Source organism: Haemorhous mexicanus, chromosome 31, assembly GCF_027477595.1.
Source record: "Haemorhous mexicanus isolate bHaeMex1 chromosome 31, bHaeMex1.pri, whole genome shotgun sequence".
In the NCBI taxonomy this organism is placed as follows: Eukaryota; Metazoa; Chordata; class Aves; order Passeriformes; family Fringillidae; genus Haemorhous; species Haemorhous mexicanus.
Window position 1 is genome coordinate 3,140,185 of NC_082371.1, and position 19,058 is coordinate 3,159,242.

The 19,058-nt window shown below is 48.9% G+C and overlaps 1 protein-coding gene and 1 long non-coding RNA gene across 12 annotated transcripts; one reads left to right on the forward strand and one right to left on the reverse strand.

Annotated features, from left to right (window-relative positions):
- Positions 1-9,132: 9,132 nt before the first annotated feature.
- Positions 9,133-12,681, reverse strand: TXNIP (thioredoxin interacting protein). 6 transcript variants are annotated; one of them, XR_009489864.1, is made up of 8 exons: positions 12,432-12,681; positions 11,878-11,950; positions 11,639-11,786; positions 10,914-11,366; positions 10,677-10,833; positions 10,124-10,583; positions 9,972-9,998; positions 9,133-9,474 (listed from the first exon to the last, which is right to left on the reverse strand). XR_009489864.1 is itself a non-coding variant. In XM_059871470.1 (8 exons), the coding sequence occupies exons 1-8, from the start codon at positions 12,679-12,681 to the stop codon at positions 10,309-10,311; spliced, it is 1,182 nt and encodes a 393-aa protein (XP_059727453.1). In that variant the 3' UTR covers positions 10,247-10,308. The 6 variants fall into 6 exon arrangements, 2 of the variants coding, with proteins under 2 accessions (XP_059727453.1, XP_059727452.1); XR_009489863.1 differs by lacking the exon at positions 9,972-9,998 and adding an exon at positions 9,821-9,847 and having other exon boundaries at positions 10,070-10,583; XM_059871470.1 differs by lacking the exons at positions 9,133-9,474; positions 9,972-9,998 and having other exon boundaries at positions 10,247-10,353; positions 10,435-10,583; positions 10,914-11,170; positions 11,264-11,366.
- Positions 9,323-11,582, forward strand: LOC132340436 (uncharacterized). 6 transcript variants are annotated; one of them, XR_009489869.1, is made up of 3 exons: positions 9,323-9,436; positions 9,507-9,577; positions 9,631-11,582. It is a non-coding gene; the product is annotated as an uncharacterized LOC132340436 (long non-coding RNA). The 6 variants fall into 6 exon arrangements; XR_009489868.1 differs by having other exon boundaries at positions 9,342-9,463; positions 9,534-9,826; positions 9,871-11,582; XR_009489866.1 differs by having other exon boundaries at positions 9,342-9,463; positions 9,534-9,577.
- Positions 12,682-19,058: the final 6,377 nt, after the last annotated feature.

The following is a 19,058-nucleotide window of genomic DNA, read 5'->3' on the forward strand; positions in this document are numbered from 1 at the left end:
TTTCCGCCTCAGCTTTTGGCATTTTTTAGCTCGGGGGGGTTGGATGAGGGAGATCCAAAGGGGGGAAAAGGTTTGGAGGGGAAAAATGGGATTTTTTTGAGGTGAAAAATGTGTTTTTACAAAGAAAAAAAAAGCGATATTTTGGGAGGAAAGGTTTTATGGGGAGGAGAAAGTTCTATTTTTGGGGTGGAAAATTTAGTTTTGGGACATCAAAGTTTTTTTTGGGGGGGGAAAGTTTTTTTTTTTGGGGTGGGAAGTGGATTTTTGGGGAGTAAAAGTGGAGTTTTGGGGAGGGAAAAGTAACTTCTTGTGGGTCAAGATGTCTTTTTTAGGGGGAAAAATGTATTTTTGAGGAGAGAAAAATATTTGGGGTGGAAGGGGCATTTTTGAGGGAGGGAACTTCGGTTTATTGTGGAAACGATTTCAGGGGAAATGAATAATTTAAGGGGGAAAAATCAATAATTTCAGGGGGAAATCAATAATTTCAGGAGGAAAATCAACATTTTCAGGGGAAAAAAATCAATAATTTAAGGGGAAAAATCAATAATTTCAGGGGGAAAATCAATAATTTCAGGGGAAATCAATAATTTCAGGAGGAAAATCAATAATTTAAGGGGAAAAATCAATAATATCAGGGGGAAAATCAACATTTTCAGGGGAAAAAATCAATAATTTAAGGGGAAAAATCAATAATTTAAGGGGAAAAATCAATAATTTAAGGGAGGAAATCAATAATTTTATGGGAAAAAAATCAATAATTTCAGGGGGGAATCAATAATTTCAGAGGGAAATCAATAATTTCAGGGGGAAATCAATAATTTAAGGGGAAAAATCAATAATTTAAGGGGAAAAATCAATAATATCAGGGGGAAAATCAACATTTTCAGGGGGAAAAATCAATAATTTAAGAGGAAAAATCAATAATTTAAGGAGAAAAATCAATAATTTCAGGGGGGAATCAATAATTTCAGGGGGAAATCAATAATTTAAGGGGGAAATCAATGATTTCAGGGGGAAAATCAATAATTTTAGGGGGAAAAATCAATAATTTCAGGGGGAATCAATAACTTCAGGAGGAAAATCAACATTTTCAGGGGAAAAAATCAATAATTTAAGGGGGTAAATCAATAATTTCAGGGGAAAATCAATAATTTAAGGGGGGAAATCAATAATTTAAGGAGAAAAATCAATAATTTCAGGGGGGAAATCAATAATTTAAGGGGAAATCAATAATTTAAGGGGGGAAATCAATAATTTTAGGGGGGAAATCAATAATTTCAGGGGGAAATCAATAATTTAAGGGGGGAAATCAATAAATTCAGGGGAAAAACCAATAATTTAAGGGGAAATCAATAATTTCAGGGGGAAATCAATAATTTAAGGGGAAAAAATCAATAATTTCAGGGGAAATCAATAATTTCAGGGGGAAATCAATAATTTCAGGGGAAATCAATAATTTAAGGGGGGAAATCAATAATTCAAGTGGGAAAATCAATAATTTCAGGGGGAAAATTAATAATTTCAGGAGGAAAATCAACATTTTCAGGGGAAAAAATCAATAATTTAAGGGGAAAAATCAATAATTTCAGGGGGAAATCAATAATTTAAGGGGAAATCAATAATTTCAGGGGGGAAATCAATAATTTAAGAGGGGAAATCAATAATTACAGGGAAAAAATCAATAATTTCAGGGGGAAATCAATAATTTCAGGGGGAAAATCAATAATTTAAGGGGAAATCAATAATATCAGGGGAAAAATCAATAATTTAAGGGGGAAAATCAATAATTTAAGGGGGGAAATCAATCATTTCAGAGGGAAATCAATAATTCAAGTGGGAAAATCAATAATTTCAGGGGGAAAATTAATAATTTCAGGAGGAAAATCAACATTTTCAGGGGAAAAAAAATCAATAATTTAAGGGGAAAAATCAATAATTTTATGGGAAAAAAATCAATAATTTCAGGGGTAAATCAATAATTTAAGGGGAAAAATCAAAAATTTCAGGGGAAATCAATAATTTCAGGGGGAAATCAATAATTCAAGTGGGAAAATCAATAATTTCAGGGGGAAAATCAACATTTTCAGGGGAAAAAATCAATATTTTAAGGGGAAAATCAATAATTTCAGGGGAAAAATCAATAATTTCAGGGGAAAAAAATCAATAATTTAAAGGGGGAAATCAATAATTTCAGGGGGAAATCAATAATTTAAGGGGGAAAATCAATAATTTCAGAGGGAAAAATCAACAATTTCAGGGAGTGGGGTGGCCAGCAGGGGACTGGGAGTGTCCCCCTGATTTTTGGGGGGCTCTGGGAGTGTCCCCTGATTTTGGGGGGGGCTCTGGGAGGGTCCCCCTGATTTTTGGGGGGCTCTGGGAGTGTCCCCCTGATTTTGGGGGGGCTCTGGGAGTGTCCCTCTGATTTTTGGGGGGGCTCTGGGAGTGTCCCCTGATTTTTGGGGGGCTCTGGGTGTGTCCCTCTGATTTTTGGGGGGCTCTGGGAGTGTCCCCCTAATTTTTGGGGGGCTCTGGGAGTGTCCCCTGATTTTTGGGGGGCTCTGGGAGTGTCCCCCTAATTTTGGGGTGCTCTGGGTGTGTCCCCCTGATTTTTGGGGGGGCTCTGGGTTTGTCCCCCTGATTTTTGGGGGGGCTCTGGGAGTGTCCCCCTAATTTTGGGGGGCTCTGGGAGGGTCCCCCTGATTTTTGGGGGGGCTCTGGGAGGGTCCCCCTGATTTTTGGGGGGCTCTGGGAGTGTCCCTCTGATTTTGGGGGGGCTCTGGGAGTGTCCCCCTAATTTTGGGGGGGGCTCTGGGAGTGTCCCCCTGATTTTTGGGGGGCTCTGGGAGTGTCCCCTGATTTTGGGGGGCTCTGGGAGTGTCCCCCTGATTTTTGGGGGGCTCTGGGAGTGTCCCCCTGATTTTTGGGGGGCTCTGGGAGTGTCCCCCTGATTTTTGGGGGGCTCTCCCCCTGATTTTTGGGGGGCTCTGGGGGTGTCCCCTGATTTTGGGGGGGGTCTGGGAGTGTCCCCTGATTTTTGGGGGGCTCTGGGAGTGTCCCCCTGATTTTTGGGGTCTCTGGGTGTGTCCCCTGATTTTTGGGGGGCTCTGGGTGTGTCCCCCTGATTTTTGGGGGGGCTCTGGGAATGTCCCCCTGATTTTTGGGGGGCTCTGGGAGTGTCCCCCTGATTTTGGGGGGCTCTGGGAGTGTCCCCCTGATTTTTTGGGGGCTCTGGGAGTGTCCCCCTAATTTTGGGGGGGCTCTGGGAGTGTCCCTCTGATTTTTGGGGGGCTCTGGGAATCTCTTTTTATTTTTGGGGGGCTCTGGGAGTGTCCCCCTAATTTTGGGGGGCTCTGGGAGTGTCCCCTGATTTTTGGGGGGCTCTGGGAGTGTCCCCCTGATTTTTGGGGGGCTCTGGGTGTGTCCCCCTGATTTTTGGGGGGCTCTGGGTGTGTCCCCCTGATTTTTGGGGGGCTCTGGGAGTGTCCCCCTGATTTTTGGGGGGGCTCTGGGAGTGTCCCCCTGATTTTTGGGGGGCTCTGGGAGTGTCCCCCTGATTTTTGGGGGGCTCTGGGAATGTCCCCCTGATTTTTGGGGGGCTCTGGGAGTGTCCCCCTGATTTTTGGGGGGCTCTGGGAGGGTCCCCTGATTTTTGGGGGGGCTCTGGGAGTGTCCCCCTGATTTTTGGGGGGCTCTGGGAGTGTCCCCCTGATTTTTGGGGGGGCTCTGGGAGTGTCCCCCTGATTTTGGGGGGCTCTAGGAGTGTCCCCCTGATTTTTTGGGGGGCTCTGGGAGTGTCCCCCTGATTTTTGGGGGGCTCTGGGAGTGTCCCCTGATTTTTGGGGGGGCTCTGGGAGTGTCCCTCTAATTTTGGGGGGGCTCTGGGAGTGTCCCCCTGATTTTGGGGGGCTCTGGGTGTGTCCCCCTGTTTTTTGGGGGGCTCTGGGTGTGTCCCCCTGATTTTTGGGGGGGGCTCTGGGAGTGTCCCCCTGATCTTTGGGGGGCTCTGGGTGTGTCCCCCTAATTTTGGGGGGCTCTGGGTGTGTCCCCCTGATTTTTGGGGGGCTCTGGGAGTGTCCCCCTGATTTTTGGGGGGCTCTGGGTGTGTCCCCCTAATTTTGGGGGGCTCTGGGAGTGTCCCTCTGATTTTTGGGGGGCTCTGGGAGGGTCCCCCTGATTTTTGGGGGGGCTCTGGGTGTGTCCCCCTGATTTTTGGGGGGGGCTCTAGGAGTGTCCCCCTGATTTTTGGGGGGGCTCTGGGTGTGTCCCTCTGATTTTTGGGGGGCTCTGGGTGTGTCCCCCTAATTTTGGGGGGCTCTGGGAGTGTCCCTCTGATTTTTGGGGGGCTCTGGGAGTGTCCCTCTGATTTTTGGGGGGCTCTGGGAGTGTCCCTCTGATTTTTGGGGGGCTCTGGGAGTGTCCCCCTGATTTTTGGAGGGCTCTGTATGTGTCCCCCTGATTTTTGGGGGGCTCTGGGAGTGTCCCCCTGATTTTTGGGGGGCTCTGGGTGTGTCCCCTGATTTTTGGGGGGGCTCTGGGAGTGTCCCCCTAATTTTGGGGGGCTCTGGGAGTGTCCCCCAGATTTTTAGGGGGCTCTGGGTGTGTCCCCCTAATTTTGGGGGGGCTCTGGGAGTGTCCCCCTGATTTTTGGGGGGCTCTGGGAGTGTCCCTCTGATTTTTGGGGGGCTCTGGGAGGGTCCCCTGATTTTTGGGGGGGCTCTGGGAGTGTCCCCCTGATTTTTGGGGGGCTCTGGGTGTGTCCCCCTGATTTTTGGGGGGGCTCTAGGAGTGTCCCCCTGATTTTTGGGGGGACTCTGGGAGGGTCCCCCTGATTTTGGGGGGGCTCTGGGAGTGTCCCTCTGATTTTTGGGGGGCTCTGGGAGTGTCCCCCTGATTTTTGGAGGGCTCTGGGAGTGTCCCCCTGATTTTTGGGGGGGGCTCTGGGAGTGCCCCCCTGATTTTTGGGGGGCTCTGGGAGTGTCCCCCTGATTTTTGGGGGGGCTCTGGGTTTGTCCCTCTGATTTTTGGGGGGCTCAGGGAGTGTCCCCTGATTTTTGGGGGGGCTCTGGGGGGTCCCCCTGATTTTGGGGGGGCTCTGGGTGTGTCCCCCTAATTTTTGGGGGGGCTCTGGGTGTGTCCCCCTGATTTTTTGGGGGCTCTGGGAGGGTCCCCCTGATTTTTGGGGGGCTCTGGGTGTGTCCCCCTGATTTTTGGGGGGGCTCTTGGAGTGTCCCCCTGATTTTTGGGGGGCTCTGGGAGTGTCCCCCTGATTTTTGGGGGGCTCTGGGAGTGTCCCCCTGATTTTGGGGGGGCTCTGGGGGGGTCCCCCTGATTTTTGGGGGGCTCTGGGAGTGTCCCCCTGATTTTCGGGGGGTTTCTGGGAGTGTCCCCCTGATTTTTGGGGGGACTCTGGGAGGGTCCCCCTGATTTTGGGGGGGCTCTGGGAGTGTCCCTCTGATTTTTGGGGGGCTCTGGGAGTGTCCCCCTGATTTTTGGAGGGCTCTGGGAGTGTCCCCCTGATTTTTGGGGGGGGCTCTGGGAGTGCCCCCCTGATTTTTGGGGGGCTCTGGGAGTGTCCCCCTGATTTTTGGGGGGGCTCTGGGTTTGTCCCTCTGATTTTTGGGGGGCTCAGGGAGTGTCCCCTGATTTTTGGGGGGGCTCTGGGGGTGCCCCCTGATTTTTGGGGGGCTCTGGGAGTGTCCCCCTAATTTTGGGGGGCTCTGGGTGTGTCCCCCTGATTTTTGAGGGGCTCTGGGTGTGTCCCCTGATTTTTGGGGGGGCTCTGGGAGTGTCCCCTGATTTTTGGGGGGCTCTGGGAGTGTCCCCTGATTTTTGGGGGGGCTCTGGGAGTGTCCCCCTGATTTTTGGGGGGCTCTGGGTGTGTCCCCCTGATTTTTGGGGGGCTCTGGGAGTGTCCCCTGATTTTTGGGGGGCTCTGGGTGTGTCCCTCTGATTTTTGGGGGGCTCTGGGAGTTTCCCTCTGATTTTTGGGGGGGCTCTGGGAGTGTCCCCCTGATTTTTGGGGGGCTCTGGGAATGTCCCCCTGATTTTGGGGGGCTCTGGGAATGTCCCCCTGATTTTTGGGGGGCTCTGGGAGTGTCCCCCTGATTTTTGGGGGGCTCTGGGAGGGTCCCCCTGATTTTTGGGGGGCTCTGGGAGTGTCCCCCTGATTTTTGGGGGGCTCTGGGGGTGCCCCCTGATTTTTGGGGGGCTCTGGGAATCTCTTTTTATTTTTTGGCCTGGCTGTGCCCTCCCTTTCTCACAGCCCAGCCTTTCCTGGCCCAGCTCAGGGTGAACTTTTCCCTCCTTGGCCAGGAACCAGAACAGCTCAAATTCCAAAAATAAAATTAAAAAAAACAAACAGGATAAAGCTGAGGGGTGGGGGAGGGGATTTCAGGGGGGGGAGGGGATTTTTTTGGGGGGGCTCCAAGTGGGGGAGAGGGTGAGAAGCAAAGCCAAGGTCGTGGCCTTGATTTTGGACAGCAGGACCTTTCACCCAGATCCAAAACTGAGCCAGGGCTGCTCCAGCAGGGCCAAAAAAAGGCAGGAAAAATAGGAATACTGCCCTGCCTGCCTCAGTTTCCCTTCTCTGGCTGTTTTTCATCTCTGTGCCTCAATTTCCCTTTTTGCAATGTTTTTTTTTGCTGATTTTTTGCTTTTTTCCCCCTGGAAAAACCACAAAAAAGCCCAAAAGCCCCTCAAAAAAAAGGAGGAAAAATAGGAATACTCCCCTGCCTGCCTCAGTTTCCCTTCTCTGCCTTTTTTATCTCCGTGCCTCAGTTTCCCTTTTTGCACTGGTTTTTTTTTGCTGATTTTTTGGTTTTTTTCCCCCTGGAAAAACCACAAAAAAGCCCAAAAACCCCTCAAAAAAACAAAAAGGAAAAATAGGAATACTCCCCTGCCTGCCTCAGTTTCCCCTCTCTGCCTGTTTTTTATCTCCGTGCCTCAGTTTCCCTTTTTGCACTGTTTTTTTTTGCTGATTTTTTGCTTTTTTTCCCCCTGGAAAAGCCACAAAAAGCCCAAAAACCCCTCAAAAAAAAAAAAAAAGGAAAAATAGGAATACTCCCCTGCCTGCCTCAGTTTCCCCACTCTGCCTTTTTTATCTCTGTGCCTCAGTTTCCCTTTTTGCACTGGTTTTTTTTTGCTGATTTTTTGGTTTTTTTCCCCTGGAAAAACCACAAAAAAGCCCAAAAACCCCTCAAAAAAAAAAAAAAGGAAAAATAGGAATACTCCCCTGCCTGCCTCAGTTTCCCCTCTCTGCCTTTTTTTCTCTCTGTGCCTCAGTTTCCCTTTTTGCACTGGTTTTTTTTGCTGATTTTTTGGTTTTTTCCCCCTGGAAAAGCCACAAAAAGCCCAAAAGCCTCTCAAAAAAAGGCAGGAAAAATAGGAATACTCCCCTGCCTGCCTCAGTTTCCCCACTCTGCCTGTTTTTATCTCCGTGCCTCAGTTTCCCTTTTTTCACAGGTTTTTTTTTTGCTGATTTTTTGGTTTTTTTCCCCCTGGAAAAACCACAAAAAGCCCAAAAGCCCCTCAAAAAAAAAGAGGAAAAATAGGAATACTCCCCTGCCTGCCTCAGTTTCCCCACTCTGCCTGTTTTTATCTCCGTGCCTCAGTTTCCCTTTTTGCACTGGTTTTTTTTTGCTCTTTTTTTGCTTTTTTCCCCTGGAAAAACCACAAAAAAGCCCAAAAGCCTCTCAAAAAGAGGCAGGAAAAATAGGAATACTCCCCTGCCTGCCTCAGTTTCCCTTCTCTGCCTTTTTAATCTCCGTGCCTCAGTTTCCCTTTTTGCACTGTTTTTTTTTTTGCTGATTTTTTGGTTTTTTTCCCCTGGAAAAACCACAAAAAAGCCCAAAAACCCCTCAAAAAAACAAAAAGGAAAAATAGGAATACTCCCCTGCCTGCCTCAGTTTCCTTTCTCTGCCTTTTTATCTCTCCGTGCCTCAGTTTCCCTTTTTGCACTGGTTTTTTTTGCTCTTTTTTTGGTTTTTTTTCCCCTGGAAAAACCACAAAAAAGCCCAAAAGCCCCTAAAAAAAAAAAAAAAAGGAAAAATAGGAATACTCCCCTGCCTGCCTCAGTTTCCCTTCTCTGCCTGTTTTCATCTCCGTGCCTCAGTTTCCCTTTTTTCACAGGTTTATTTTTGCTGATTTTTTGGTTTTTTTCCCCTGGAAAAACCACAAAAAAGCCCAAAAGCCTCTCAAAAAAAAAAAGGAAAAATAGGAATACTCCCCTGCCTGCCTCAGTTTCCCCACTCTGCCTGTTTTTATCTCTCCGTGCCTCAATTTCCCTTTTTGCACTGGTTTTTTTTTGCTGATTTTTTGGTTTTTTCCCCTCTGGAAAAGCCACAAAAAGCCCAAAAGCCTCTCAAAAAAAGGCAGGAAAAATAGGAATACTCCCCTGCCTGCCTCAGTTTCCCCACTCTGCCTGTTTTCATCTCCGTGCCTCAGTTTCCCTTTTTGCAATGTTTTTTTTTGCTGATTTTTTAGTTTTTTTCCCCTCTGGAAAAGCCACAAAAAGCCCAAACTCCCCTCAAAAAAAAAAAAAGGAAAAATAGGAATACTCCCCTGCCTGCCTCAGTTTCCCCACTCTGCCTTTTTTATCTCCATGCCTCAGTTTCCCTTTTTGCACTGTTTTTTTTGCTGATTTTTTTTGGTTTTTTCCCCCTGGAAAAGCCACAAAAAGCCCCAAAAACCCCTCAAAAAAAAAAGAGGAAAAATAGGAATACTCCCCTGCCTGCCTCAGTTTCCCCACTCTGCCTGTTTTCATCTCCGTGCCTCAGTTTCCCTTTTTGCACTGGTTTTTTAGCTCTTTTTTTGTTTTTTTATCCCTGGAAAAGCCACAAAAAGCCCAAAAACCCCTCAAAAAAAAAAAAAAAAGGAAAAATAGGAATACTGCCCTGCCTGCCTCAGTTTCCCTTCTCTGCCTGTTTTCATCTCCGTGCCTCAGTTTCCCTTTTTGCACTGGTTTTTTTTTTGCTGATTTTTTTGCTTTTTTTCCCCCTGCAAAAACCAGGAAAACCCTTCCAGGGCTGCTCCCAGAAAAACCAAAAATGAGAGAAAAAATAAATAATCCCCACCCAGATTCCCAGGGGGTTCCTGCCATCCCCCCACCCCCGAGACAGACACGAGACAAAGGAATAATTCCATTGATTTATTACAACTTTATTACAAATTTCGCCCCCCAGGGGCCACGACAAAGTACAAAATTTGCATTTCTGTGCTTTCTTTCCCCCCATCCCTCCCTCCCCGAAACGCTATGTACAAAAAACAAAGAGTACAAAAGGTCGTGACACGCACGTTGTGTCGCGACAGGACGGATTCACCGCGTCACAGCTCCTCCTCCTCCTCCTCCCGGAGTCACCAAATCCGGATGGAATTGATTAAAAACCACAACTCCCCGCCCGGCCCGTGTCGCGACAGGGCAAGGACCACGACAGAGGAGGTTTTTCCCAGCTGGATCCGCCTCGAGGTTTGATCCACCTCGAGGTTCTCCCAGCTGGATCTGCCGCGAGGTTTTCCCCAGCTGGATCTGCCTCCAGGTTTGATCTGCCTCGAGGTTCTCCCCAGCTGGATCCACCTCGAGGTTTTCCCCAGCTGGATCTGCTGCGAGGTTCTCCCAGCTGGATCCGCCTCGAGGTTTTCCCCAGCTGGATCTGCCTCCAGGTTTGATCTGCCTCGAGGTTTTCCCCAGCTGGATCCACCTCGAGGTTCTCCCCAGCTGGATCTGCCTCGAGGTTCTCCCAAGCTGGATCTGCCTCGAGGTTCTCCCCAGCTGGATCTGCCTCCAGGTTTGATCCACCTCGAGGTTCTCCCCAGCTGGATCCACCTCGAGGTTCTCCCCAGCTGGATCCACCTCCAGGTTTGATCTGCCTCGAGGTTCTCCCCAGCTGGATCTGCCTCCAGGTTCTCCCCAGCTGGATCTGCTGCGAGGTTCTCCCCAGCTGGATCCACCTCGAGGTTCTCCCAGCTGGATCCACCTCGAGGTTCTCCCCAGCTGGATCCACCTCGAGGTTCTCCCCAGCTGGATCTGCCTCGAGGTTCTCCCCAGCTGGATCTGCCTCCAGGTTTGATCCACCTCGAGGTTCTCCCCAGCTGGATCCACCTCGAGGTTTTTCCCAGCTGGATCCACCTCGTCTCCCCACAGCGCTCGAGGGGTTTTTTATCCTCGAGATTTGGGATGGGGAGTGCAGGAACCCCTCGGGAAATGCAGCAGCTCCTCGGGAAATGCAGCAGCTCCTCGGGAATGTGGCAGTTTTTGTTTTTTTTGTTTTCCCCCTCTCCAGATGTGCTGCAGGTTTGTGGCACACCGAGAGCTCACTGGTTGATGTTGTTGTTGTTGTTGGAGACGCAGGGATCCACCTGGGAGCAGGAGGAGGGTGAGGAATCCGGCCAGGTGATCCCAGATCCACCTGGCCCCTGCCCCGGAGCTGCCGTGCTCACCTCCGTGTAGGTGGGGGGAGGCATGAACTTGAACTCGGGCGCGTACATGAAGATGGGGCTGTCAAAGCCGTCGGGATCGTCCAGCAGGGGCGTGGTGGGGCTCTCCAGCCGGTGATCCTCGGGAACGATGTCCAGGTAGCACGGGGGAGCTGCGGGGAGGGAGGGAGGGATGGCTGAGCTCAGCTGGGGGGTGGCTGAGGGGCTCCGAGCCCGGCCCAGCCTGAGCATCCCAGCCCACTCACCCTCGGGAGCGTCGGGGAGGTTCAGGTCCACCCAGCTCATCTCGGAACTGGTCTGACTGGCCATGCTGGAGCTGCGGCTGCCGATGCCAGAGCGGCTCCCGATCACCAGGGGCAGCTCCAGGATGATTTTCTTGGAGCCTGGCACGCTGACGTAGATCTGCAAAAACAACCGAGGAGGTTCAGGGGAGTGTGGGACAGAACCCCAAGACGAGGAGGATCAGGAAGATGAAGGCTCACCTGCAGGAAATACTCCACCCTGAGGATGTTGCAGCCCAGGATGGAGGGTTTGAGCTTCTTCACACGGATGGTTTTGCCACGCCAGGACTCGGAGGTGCCGGAGATGATGTGGTTGCCACGAACGCAGGAGAGTTTTTGGGAGAACACCTTGGTCTGCCCGTTGGCCAGGTAGGTGTGCTTGGCCACGATGGCTGCCTTGGGCACCACGATGCGGGAGCAGGTGTTCTCGAAGTCGGCGTTGATGCAGATCTCATCACCTGCACAAAGGGAAAAAACAGCCGTGTTTAGGGGTGCTGGGGGTTCCTCACTGGTTCCCCCCACCCCAATTCCCTGCTCCCAGCAATCCTCACCTTCACAGAAGCCCTTCCTGTCGATCTGGGCGCTGACAGACACGCGTCCATCCGGGATGAACATGCACGACACTTTCTTCTCCTTTTTGGCTGCCACTGGAGACTGTGGGGAGAGGGAACGGTCAAACACTGGCCCCATCCTGTCCTTCCCACCCTTCCTTCCTCCTTCTCTTCCTTCCCTTTTTGCAACCAAGCCTCAAATTCCCCTGGAGTACACAACCCGCCCCACCCAGTGTCAGTTTCTGGAATTATCCACAACTCCTTAATCCCACCCTTAATCCCGCTCAGCCCAAATCTGATTAAAGACACCACCAGCTCAGGCTGACCCTTCCCAAGGGCTTTTCTCCCCAGCTTTTCGAGAGAACAGGGGCTCACCAGCAGTTCTGGGGTGTTCACATCCACAGGATCCATCACCTCGAAGCGTTTCTTGATCTGCTGAGCGGGGCAGGACGGGCGCTCCAGGGACGCCTGCACCCAGTAATCCACAGAGCCATACTTGCCCTTGAACGTGGTGCCCAGCGGCCTAGAGACACACAGGCGGTCACTCCAGAGCCAAAACACGGATTTTCCAATTTAATTCCACCCCTCAGTGGCAGCTGCTGCCTCATACTCACCCCTGGGGCAGCTCGAAGCCGAATTTGTACTCGTACTTGTTGCCGGGTCTCAGGATGACTGAGCCGTCCTCATCTGGAGGAGAAAAGGGCAGGGAAAACATCAGGGTGATCCTCAGCTCCAAGGGTGTTGGCCACCACCTGTCCACACCTCGGGAACCCTGTGTTCTCTCCCTTCACCTCACCAACAGCCCGGGGCAGAACAGGGTGGCTCCGCGGCTCCACCCCAGCTCCAGCTCCCCCTTTATCTGCCAGCTCCAGCCCCAGGGTGTGATCCTGTCCCTGACCGTGTCACCAGCCTGCCCAACCCCTGTGGAGTCAGAACACACCACAGCAGCTCCCCAGGCTCTGATTTTGTCCTTTTTGCTCCCAAACTTCGACTTGGCTCGGCCGAGTTGCTGAGTTTTCCTGGATTTGGTTTTTCCCAAGCTCCAGACACAGCATTAATGCTGTGCTGGTGATCAAGGTGATCAAATCCAGCCCCACCAACCCCTTGAGTTGGGCTGGGTTTATAACCCGATATTTAAGGCCACCTTCCCCCTTTTGCCAGCCCTCACCTGTGGGCTGCTCCTCCAGGGCCAGCACGTCCTCGAAGCGCAGGTACTCCATCTCCTGCCGGCACTGCGCCGGGCCCTTGGCCCAGGTCACCCTGGCCACGCCACACGCCAGCACCTTGACGGCGGTGACACGGGTCACCTCGGCCACCTCCACCAGCACACGCCCGGCCACCTTGTCCCCGCTGAAATAAACCTTGTCGGGCTCGCTGAAGGCCACAGCGAAGTTCTTCACTTTCTTGAACATCACCATGGCTGAGGCGGGATGAGGGCGAAGGGTTTGATCGAGCAAAGGCTGCAGGGTTTTATCCCCGTAGGGCAACAAAAATAAGCCCGAGGCAGAAAAAAAATTTAAAAAAAAGAAGCGAGGGGAGGCTTTGTTGAGAAACGCTGCGAAGTTCCCACAGGAGCCGCTGCCCCTGGACCTCAGCGCTCTGAGGGCGCCGCTGCCTCCGCTGCCTTTTATAGGCTCGGGGTCCCGCCCACCCCCGCCCGCGCCTGTTGCTGCTCGGGGCCGCCACGCCGAGGGCGCGTGGCCGGGCGTGCTGCTCGCGTGATCAGCGCGCTCATTGGCTGCCGCTGCCTTGTTTACGGCAACCCTGACCAATCAGAGCAGCGTCCGGGGAGCGTGGACAGCGTGTGAAGGAAAGCCGCGCGTGTTCAGCGGGGGCGGGACGGACGGGGGTGGAGTGACAGCTCGGAGGGCCAATGGGGAGCGAGGACGGGCGGCGGCTCTGGCCAATGGCGAGCGCGGAACACGATGTCATGTTCCCAGGCTCGGGAGGGGGGGGCGCGGGGGTGTCGGTCCCAGTTTGGGACGGGCCGCGCTGTACTGGGAGCACTGGGAGCGGCCCCGAGGGGCCCTGAGGGGCACGGGGGGGCTTCACCTCCTTCCTCAGAATCCTCCTCCCCACCCAGGGCAGCCTGGGGGCGCCTCCATTGCCCTCCTTCAGCCCCCCCACCCCCGAGTGAACTCTCCCCTATTAATTTGGGGTTAATTAGGGCGGATTTGGGGTACGGATGGAAATGGGGGGATGCCTCTGGGCAGGATCTTCCCCTCTGTGCTGCTTCCATCCCCTGGAATCCTTCAGCTGGATCTGAGGGGTTCCCTCAGCCCTCTGGGTGGTATTTTTGCCTCCCCCCCCTGCACACACTCCCCCCAATATTTGGGATAAATAAAGGTGAATTTGGGGGTTCAGCATCAAAACCTGAATTTGGGGTTCCCTCCCTCCTTCTGGTGTATTTTTCCCTGTTCCTGGTGTATTTTTGGGAGTGTTCCCACCACCTCAGTGGTATTTCACCCCCCCTGCACACACTCCCTGCCAATATTTGGTGTAAATAAAGGTGAATTTGGGGGTTCAGCATCAAAACCTGACTTTTGGGGGTTCCCTCCCCGTTTCTGGTGTATTTTTGGGAGTGTTTTTTACTTCCAACTCCGTCCTGGGGACACTTCCCCTTCCTTTTTCCCCAAAACACCCCTCCCAAACATCGACCCAGGCAGCAGCAAACACCCAAACCCATTCCATACCCCCTGGCCCCGAGTTCCAGCAGGATTTGAGCCCTAAAACAACATTTCTCCTCCCTCTAAAGGACACTTTGACTTCCCAGAAACCATCAGATTTCCCTCCCTTCATCAGCATCACTCCAGCACAGGAATTTCCTCATTTTTCCCTTTTTTCCCCCAATTTTTGGTGCTCTCCCAGCTCAGGATAATTCTGTGAGTAGAAGAAACAGGAGAACAACATCCAAGGAGCCCTGGCCCTGATTCCAGCAGGGATTTGAGCACTAAACAGAATGTCAGATCCAGCACAGGAATTTGCTCATTTTCCCCATTTTTTCCCCAATTTTTGGTGCTCTCCCAGCTCAGAAGGACACAGAGGAAAGAGAACAACATCCATGGAGCCCTGGCCCTGATTCCAGCAGGGATTTGAGGACTAAAACAGAATTTCTCCTCCTTCCAAAGGAGACTTTAATTTCCCAGAAACCCTCAGATTTCCCTCCCTGCCTCAGCCTTACTCCACAACAATAATTTGCTTTTTCCCCCTTTTTTTTCCCCAATTTTGGTGCTCTCCCAGCCCAGGAGGACTCAGAGGAAAGAGAACAACATCCAAGGAGCCCTGGCCCTGATTCCAGCAGGGATTTGAGGAGTAAAACAGAATTTCTCCTCCCTCCAACCCCTCTAAAGGACATTTTGACTTCCCAGAAACCATCAGATTTCTCTCCCTGCCTCAACATCACTCCAGCACAGGAATTTGCTCATTTTTCCCCATTTTCCCCCAATTTTTGGTGCTCTCCCAGCTCAGGATAATTCTGTGAGTAGAAGAAACAGGAGAACAACATCCAAGGAGCTCTGGCCCTGATTCCAGCAGGGATTTGAGCACTAAACAGAATGTCAGATCCAGCACAGGAATTTGCTCATTTTCCCCATTTTTTCCCAAAATTTGGTGCTCTCCCAGCTCAGAAGGACACAGAGGAAGGAGAACAACATCCAAGGAGCCCTGGCCCTGATTCCAGCAGGGATTTGAGCACTAAACAGAATGTCAGATCCAGCACAGGAATTTGCTCATTTTCCCCATTTTTTCCCCAATTTTGGTGCTCTCCCAGCTCAGAAGAACTCAGAGGAAAGAGAACAACATCCAAGGAGCCCTGGCCCTGATTCCAGCAGGGATTTGAGCACTAAACAGAATGTCAGATCCAGCACAGGAATTTCCTCATTTTCCCCATTTTTTCCCAAAATTTGGTGCTCTCCCAGCTCAGAAGGACTCAGAGGAAGAAGAACAACATCCATGGACCCCTGGCCCTGATTCCAGCAGGGATTTGAGGAGTAAAACAGAATTTCTCCTCCTTCCAAAGGAGACTTTCATTTCCCAGAAACCATCAGATTTCCCTCCCTGCCTCAGCCTTACTCCACAACAATAATTTGCTTTTTCCCCTTTATTTCCCCAATTTAGGTGCTCTCCCAGCTCAGAAGAACTCAGAGGAAGGAGAACAACATCCAAGGAGCCCTGGCCCTGATTCCAGCAGGGATTTAAGCACTAAACAGAATTTCAGATCCAGCACAGGAATTTCCTCATTTTCCCCATTTTTCCCCCAATTTTGGTGCTCTCCCATCTCAGAAGGACTCAGAGGAAGGAGAACAACGTCCAGCAGAGGGGATGGGAGTGGCTGCCCTGCCCAGGGCCGTGTTTGTGCTGGTTTTGTTGGGTTTGGCGGCGGTTTGTCCCGCAGGGTTGTTTGTCCCGCTGCTGCTGGCGCCGCTCCCGCCCTTGCCTCGCCTCCTTCCCCCGGAGTTCATTCACACCTGGCGGAACAAACCCAGAAATCCGGATCAGCCCCAGCAGAAACTGCCCCCCTGCCGAGGCTGGGCTCTCCTTGGCAGCAGCTCCTCCTCGATTTGGGGCAGAATCCGGGAATTTCACCTTTTTTCTTTTAATCGCTGTTGTCTCCCAGGAGGAAAAAAATGATGGGTTAAGGGAGAGTTGGGGATTTCTCATATGATTATAGTTTTATTGTGTATTTCTAGAAATATGTTAAAATGAAAATAATGTTATTTGGATTATGTGAGTATGTGTTTATTTCTATATTGTATGTGTAGGTTATCTATTTATATTTATATATGTATGAAAATTATGTTTATAATATAAATAGATAATCTATTTGTATTATCTATTTGGATATTATTATAATGTAATGTAATGTAATGTAATGTAATGTAATATAATATAATGTAATATAATGTAATAAAATGTAATAAAATGTAATAATATAATATAATATAATATAATATAATATAATATAATATAATATAATATAATATTATAATATAATATAATGTAATGTAATATAACATATTTAGTAGATTTAATATAATATATTATTATATTAATATAGTAATATATTAATTATATATTTAATATTAATATATAGATTATTATATTATATTTATATATTATATTCCATTATATATTTATATTATATTATATTATATTATATTATATTATATTATATTATATTCATTATATTATATTATATTATATCTATTAAATATCATATACTATTATTTTAATATAGTAATATTGTAATTATATCTATGATATGCATGTATTGATTATTATATTATATTTGTATATTATATTCCATTATATATTTATAATATATATTTATATTTATATTTATATAATATATACTTCGATGTTAGATAGAAATGTCTATTATATAAATATAAATATAAATATAAATATAAATATAAATATAAATATAAATATAAATATAAATATATTATAAATATAGCTATAAATATATTATAAATATAAATATAAATATAAATATAAATATAAATATAAATATATTATAAATTATTAATTGTAATTCTGAATATAAATATACATAGATATGGATATAAATATTAAATTAAATTAAATTAAATTAAATTTATTTGTATCTCTAATATAAATATAAAGATAGAGAGAGTTATAATTGTAATTAGAATTTGGTGAAAGGTGGGGAGCTTTTTCCAGCCTCGCTGCCAGGGGATATTTGACCCCCGAGCTCTCTGCCCCTGCCAGGGCCTGTTGATTCCCTCCCTCTCCAGTTCCCCGGGTGCCTTTCCAAGGAAACCTTCCCTGACACATTCCAGCGGAGCCAAAGGGCCCCGGAGCCCCCCCAGGGGACTGGGCACGTTCCAAAATCCCAAAAATCCTCCCTGCATTCCTCCCCTGGCCCTCAGCGCTGCCCTTTCCCCCCCTGCCCTCCATCCCAGCTCCTCCGGGCTCGGCATTGCTCCAGGAATTCCGGGTGGATCTGGGCAGGGGTTGGGATTTTCACTTGGGAAAAGCCAATTTTCCCAATATCAAACCCAAGAAAATCAGGAGAGGAATCACAGGGCAGGGACAGCCTCCTGCCAGCACTGAAATTTTATTTAAGGCATTTTTCCCCCTCTAAGCTGTTGGGAAAAGCCAATTTTCCCAATATCAAACCCAAGAAAATCAGGAGAGGAATCACCAAGGCAGCTACAGCCTCTTGCCAGCAATAAAATTTTATTTATCCCCCTCCAAGCTGCTTTCCCAGGTGGATGGATGGGCAGAATGACAGAATCCACAATTTTTCCTGGAGCTCCTAAGCAGGGAAAATAAATATCCAGGAAATTCTGGATGGATCTGGGGTGTGGAGATCAGGATTTTCACTCAGAAAAAGCCAATTTTCCCAATATCAAACCCAAGAAAATCAGGAGAGGGATCACAGGGCAGGGACAGCCTCTTGCCAGCACTGAAAGTTTATTTAAGGCATTTATCCCCCTCTAAGCTCTTGGAAAAAGCCAATTTTCCCAATATCAAACCCAAGAAAATCAGGAGAGGAATCACCAAGGCAGGGACAGCCTCCTGCCAGCACTGAAATTTTATTTATCCCCCTCCAAGCTGCTTTCCCAGGTGGATGGATGGGCAGAATGACAGAATCCACGATTTTTCCTGGAGCTCCTAAGCAGGGAAAATAAATATCCAGGAAATTCTGGATGGATCTGGGGTGGGGAGATCAGGATTTTCACCAGAAAAAGCCAATTTTCCCAATATCAAACCCAAGAAAATCAGGAGAGGGATCACCAAGGCAGGGACAATTTCTTGCCAGCAATAAAATTTTATTTTATTTCACACTTTACCACCCCTCCCAAGGGCTCAGAGGTTCCCAGGTGGACGGATGGGCAGAATGACAGGATCCATAATTTTTCCTGGAGCTCCTAAAGAGGGAGAAGAGAATTCCAGGCCACCGTGACTCACTGAGCCCTCCATCCCATGGCAATCTGGAATTCCCTCGAGGGTCAGGATTGCTCCAGGAATTCTGGGTGGATTTGGGGAGGGTTGGGATTTTCACTTGGGAAAAGCCAATTTTCCCAATATCAAACCCAAGAAAATCAGGAGAGGGATCACAGGGCAGGGACAGCCTCCTGCCAGCACTGAAATTTTATTTAAGGCATTCATCCCCCTCTAAGCTCTTGTAAAAAGCCAATTTTCCCAATATCAAACCCAAAAAAATCAGGAGAGGGATCACCAAGGCAGGGACAATCTCTTGCCAGCACTGAAATTTTATTTATTTCACACTTTACCACCCCTCCCAAGGGCTCAGAGGTTCCCAGGTGGATGGATGGGCAGAATGACAGGATCCATAATTTTTCCTGGAGCTCCTAAGCAGGGAAAATAAATATCCAGGAAATTCTGGATGGATCTGGGGTGGGGAGATCAGGATTTTCACTCAGAAAAAGCCAATTTTCCCAATATCAAACCCAAAAAAATCAGGAGAGGGATCACAGGGCAGGGGCAGCCTCCTGCCAGCACTGAAATTTTATTAAAGGCATTTATCCCCCTCCAAGCTCTTGGAAAAAGCCAATTTTCCCAATATCAAACCCAAGAAAATCAGGAGAGGGATCACTAAGGCAGGGACAGCCTCCTGCCAGCACTGAAATTTTATTTTATTTCACACTTTACCACCCCTCCCAAGGGCTCAGAGGTTCCCAGGTGGGTGGATGGGCAGAATGACAGGATCCATGATTTTTCCTGGAGCTCCTAAAGAGGGAAAATAAATATCCAGGAAATTCTGGATGGATCTGGGGTGTGGAGATCAGGATTTTCACCAGAAAAA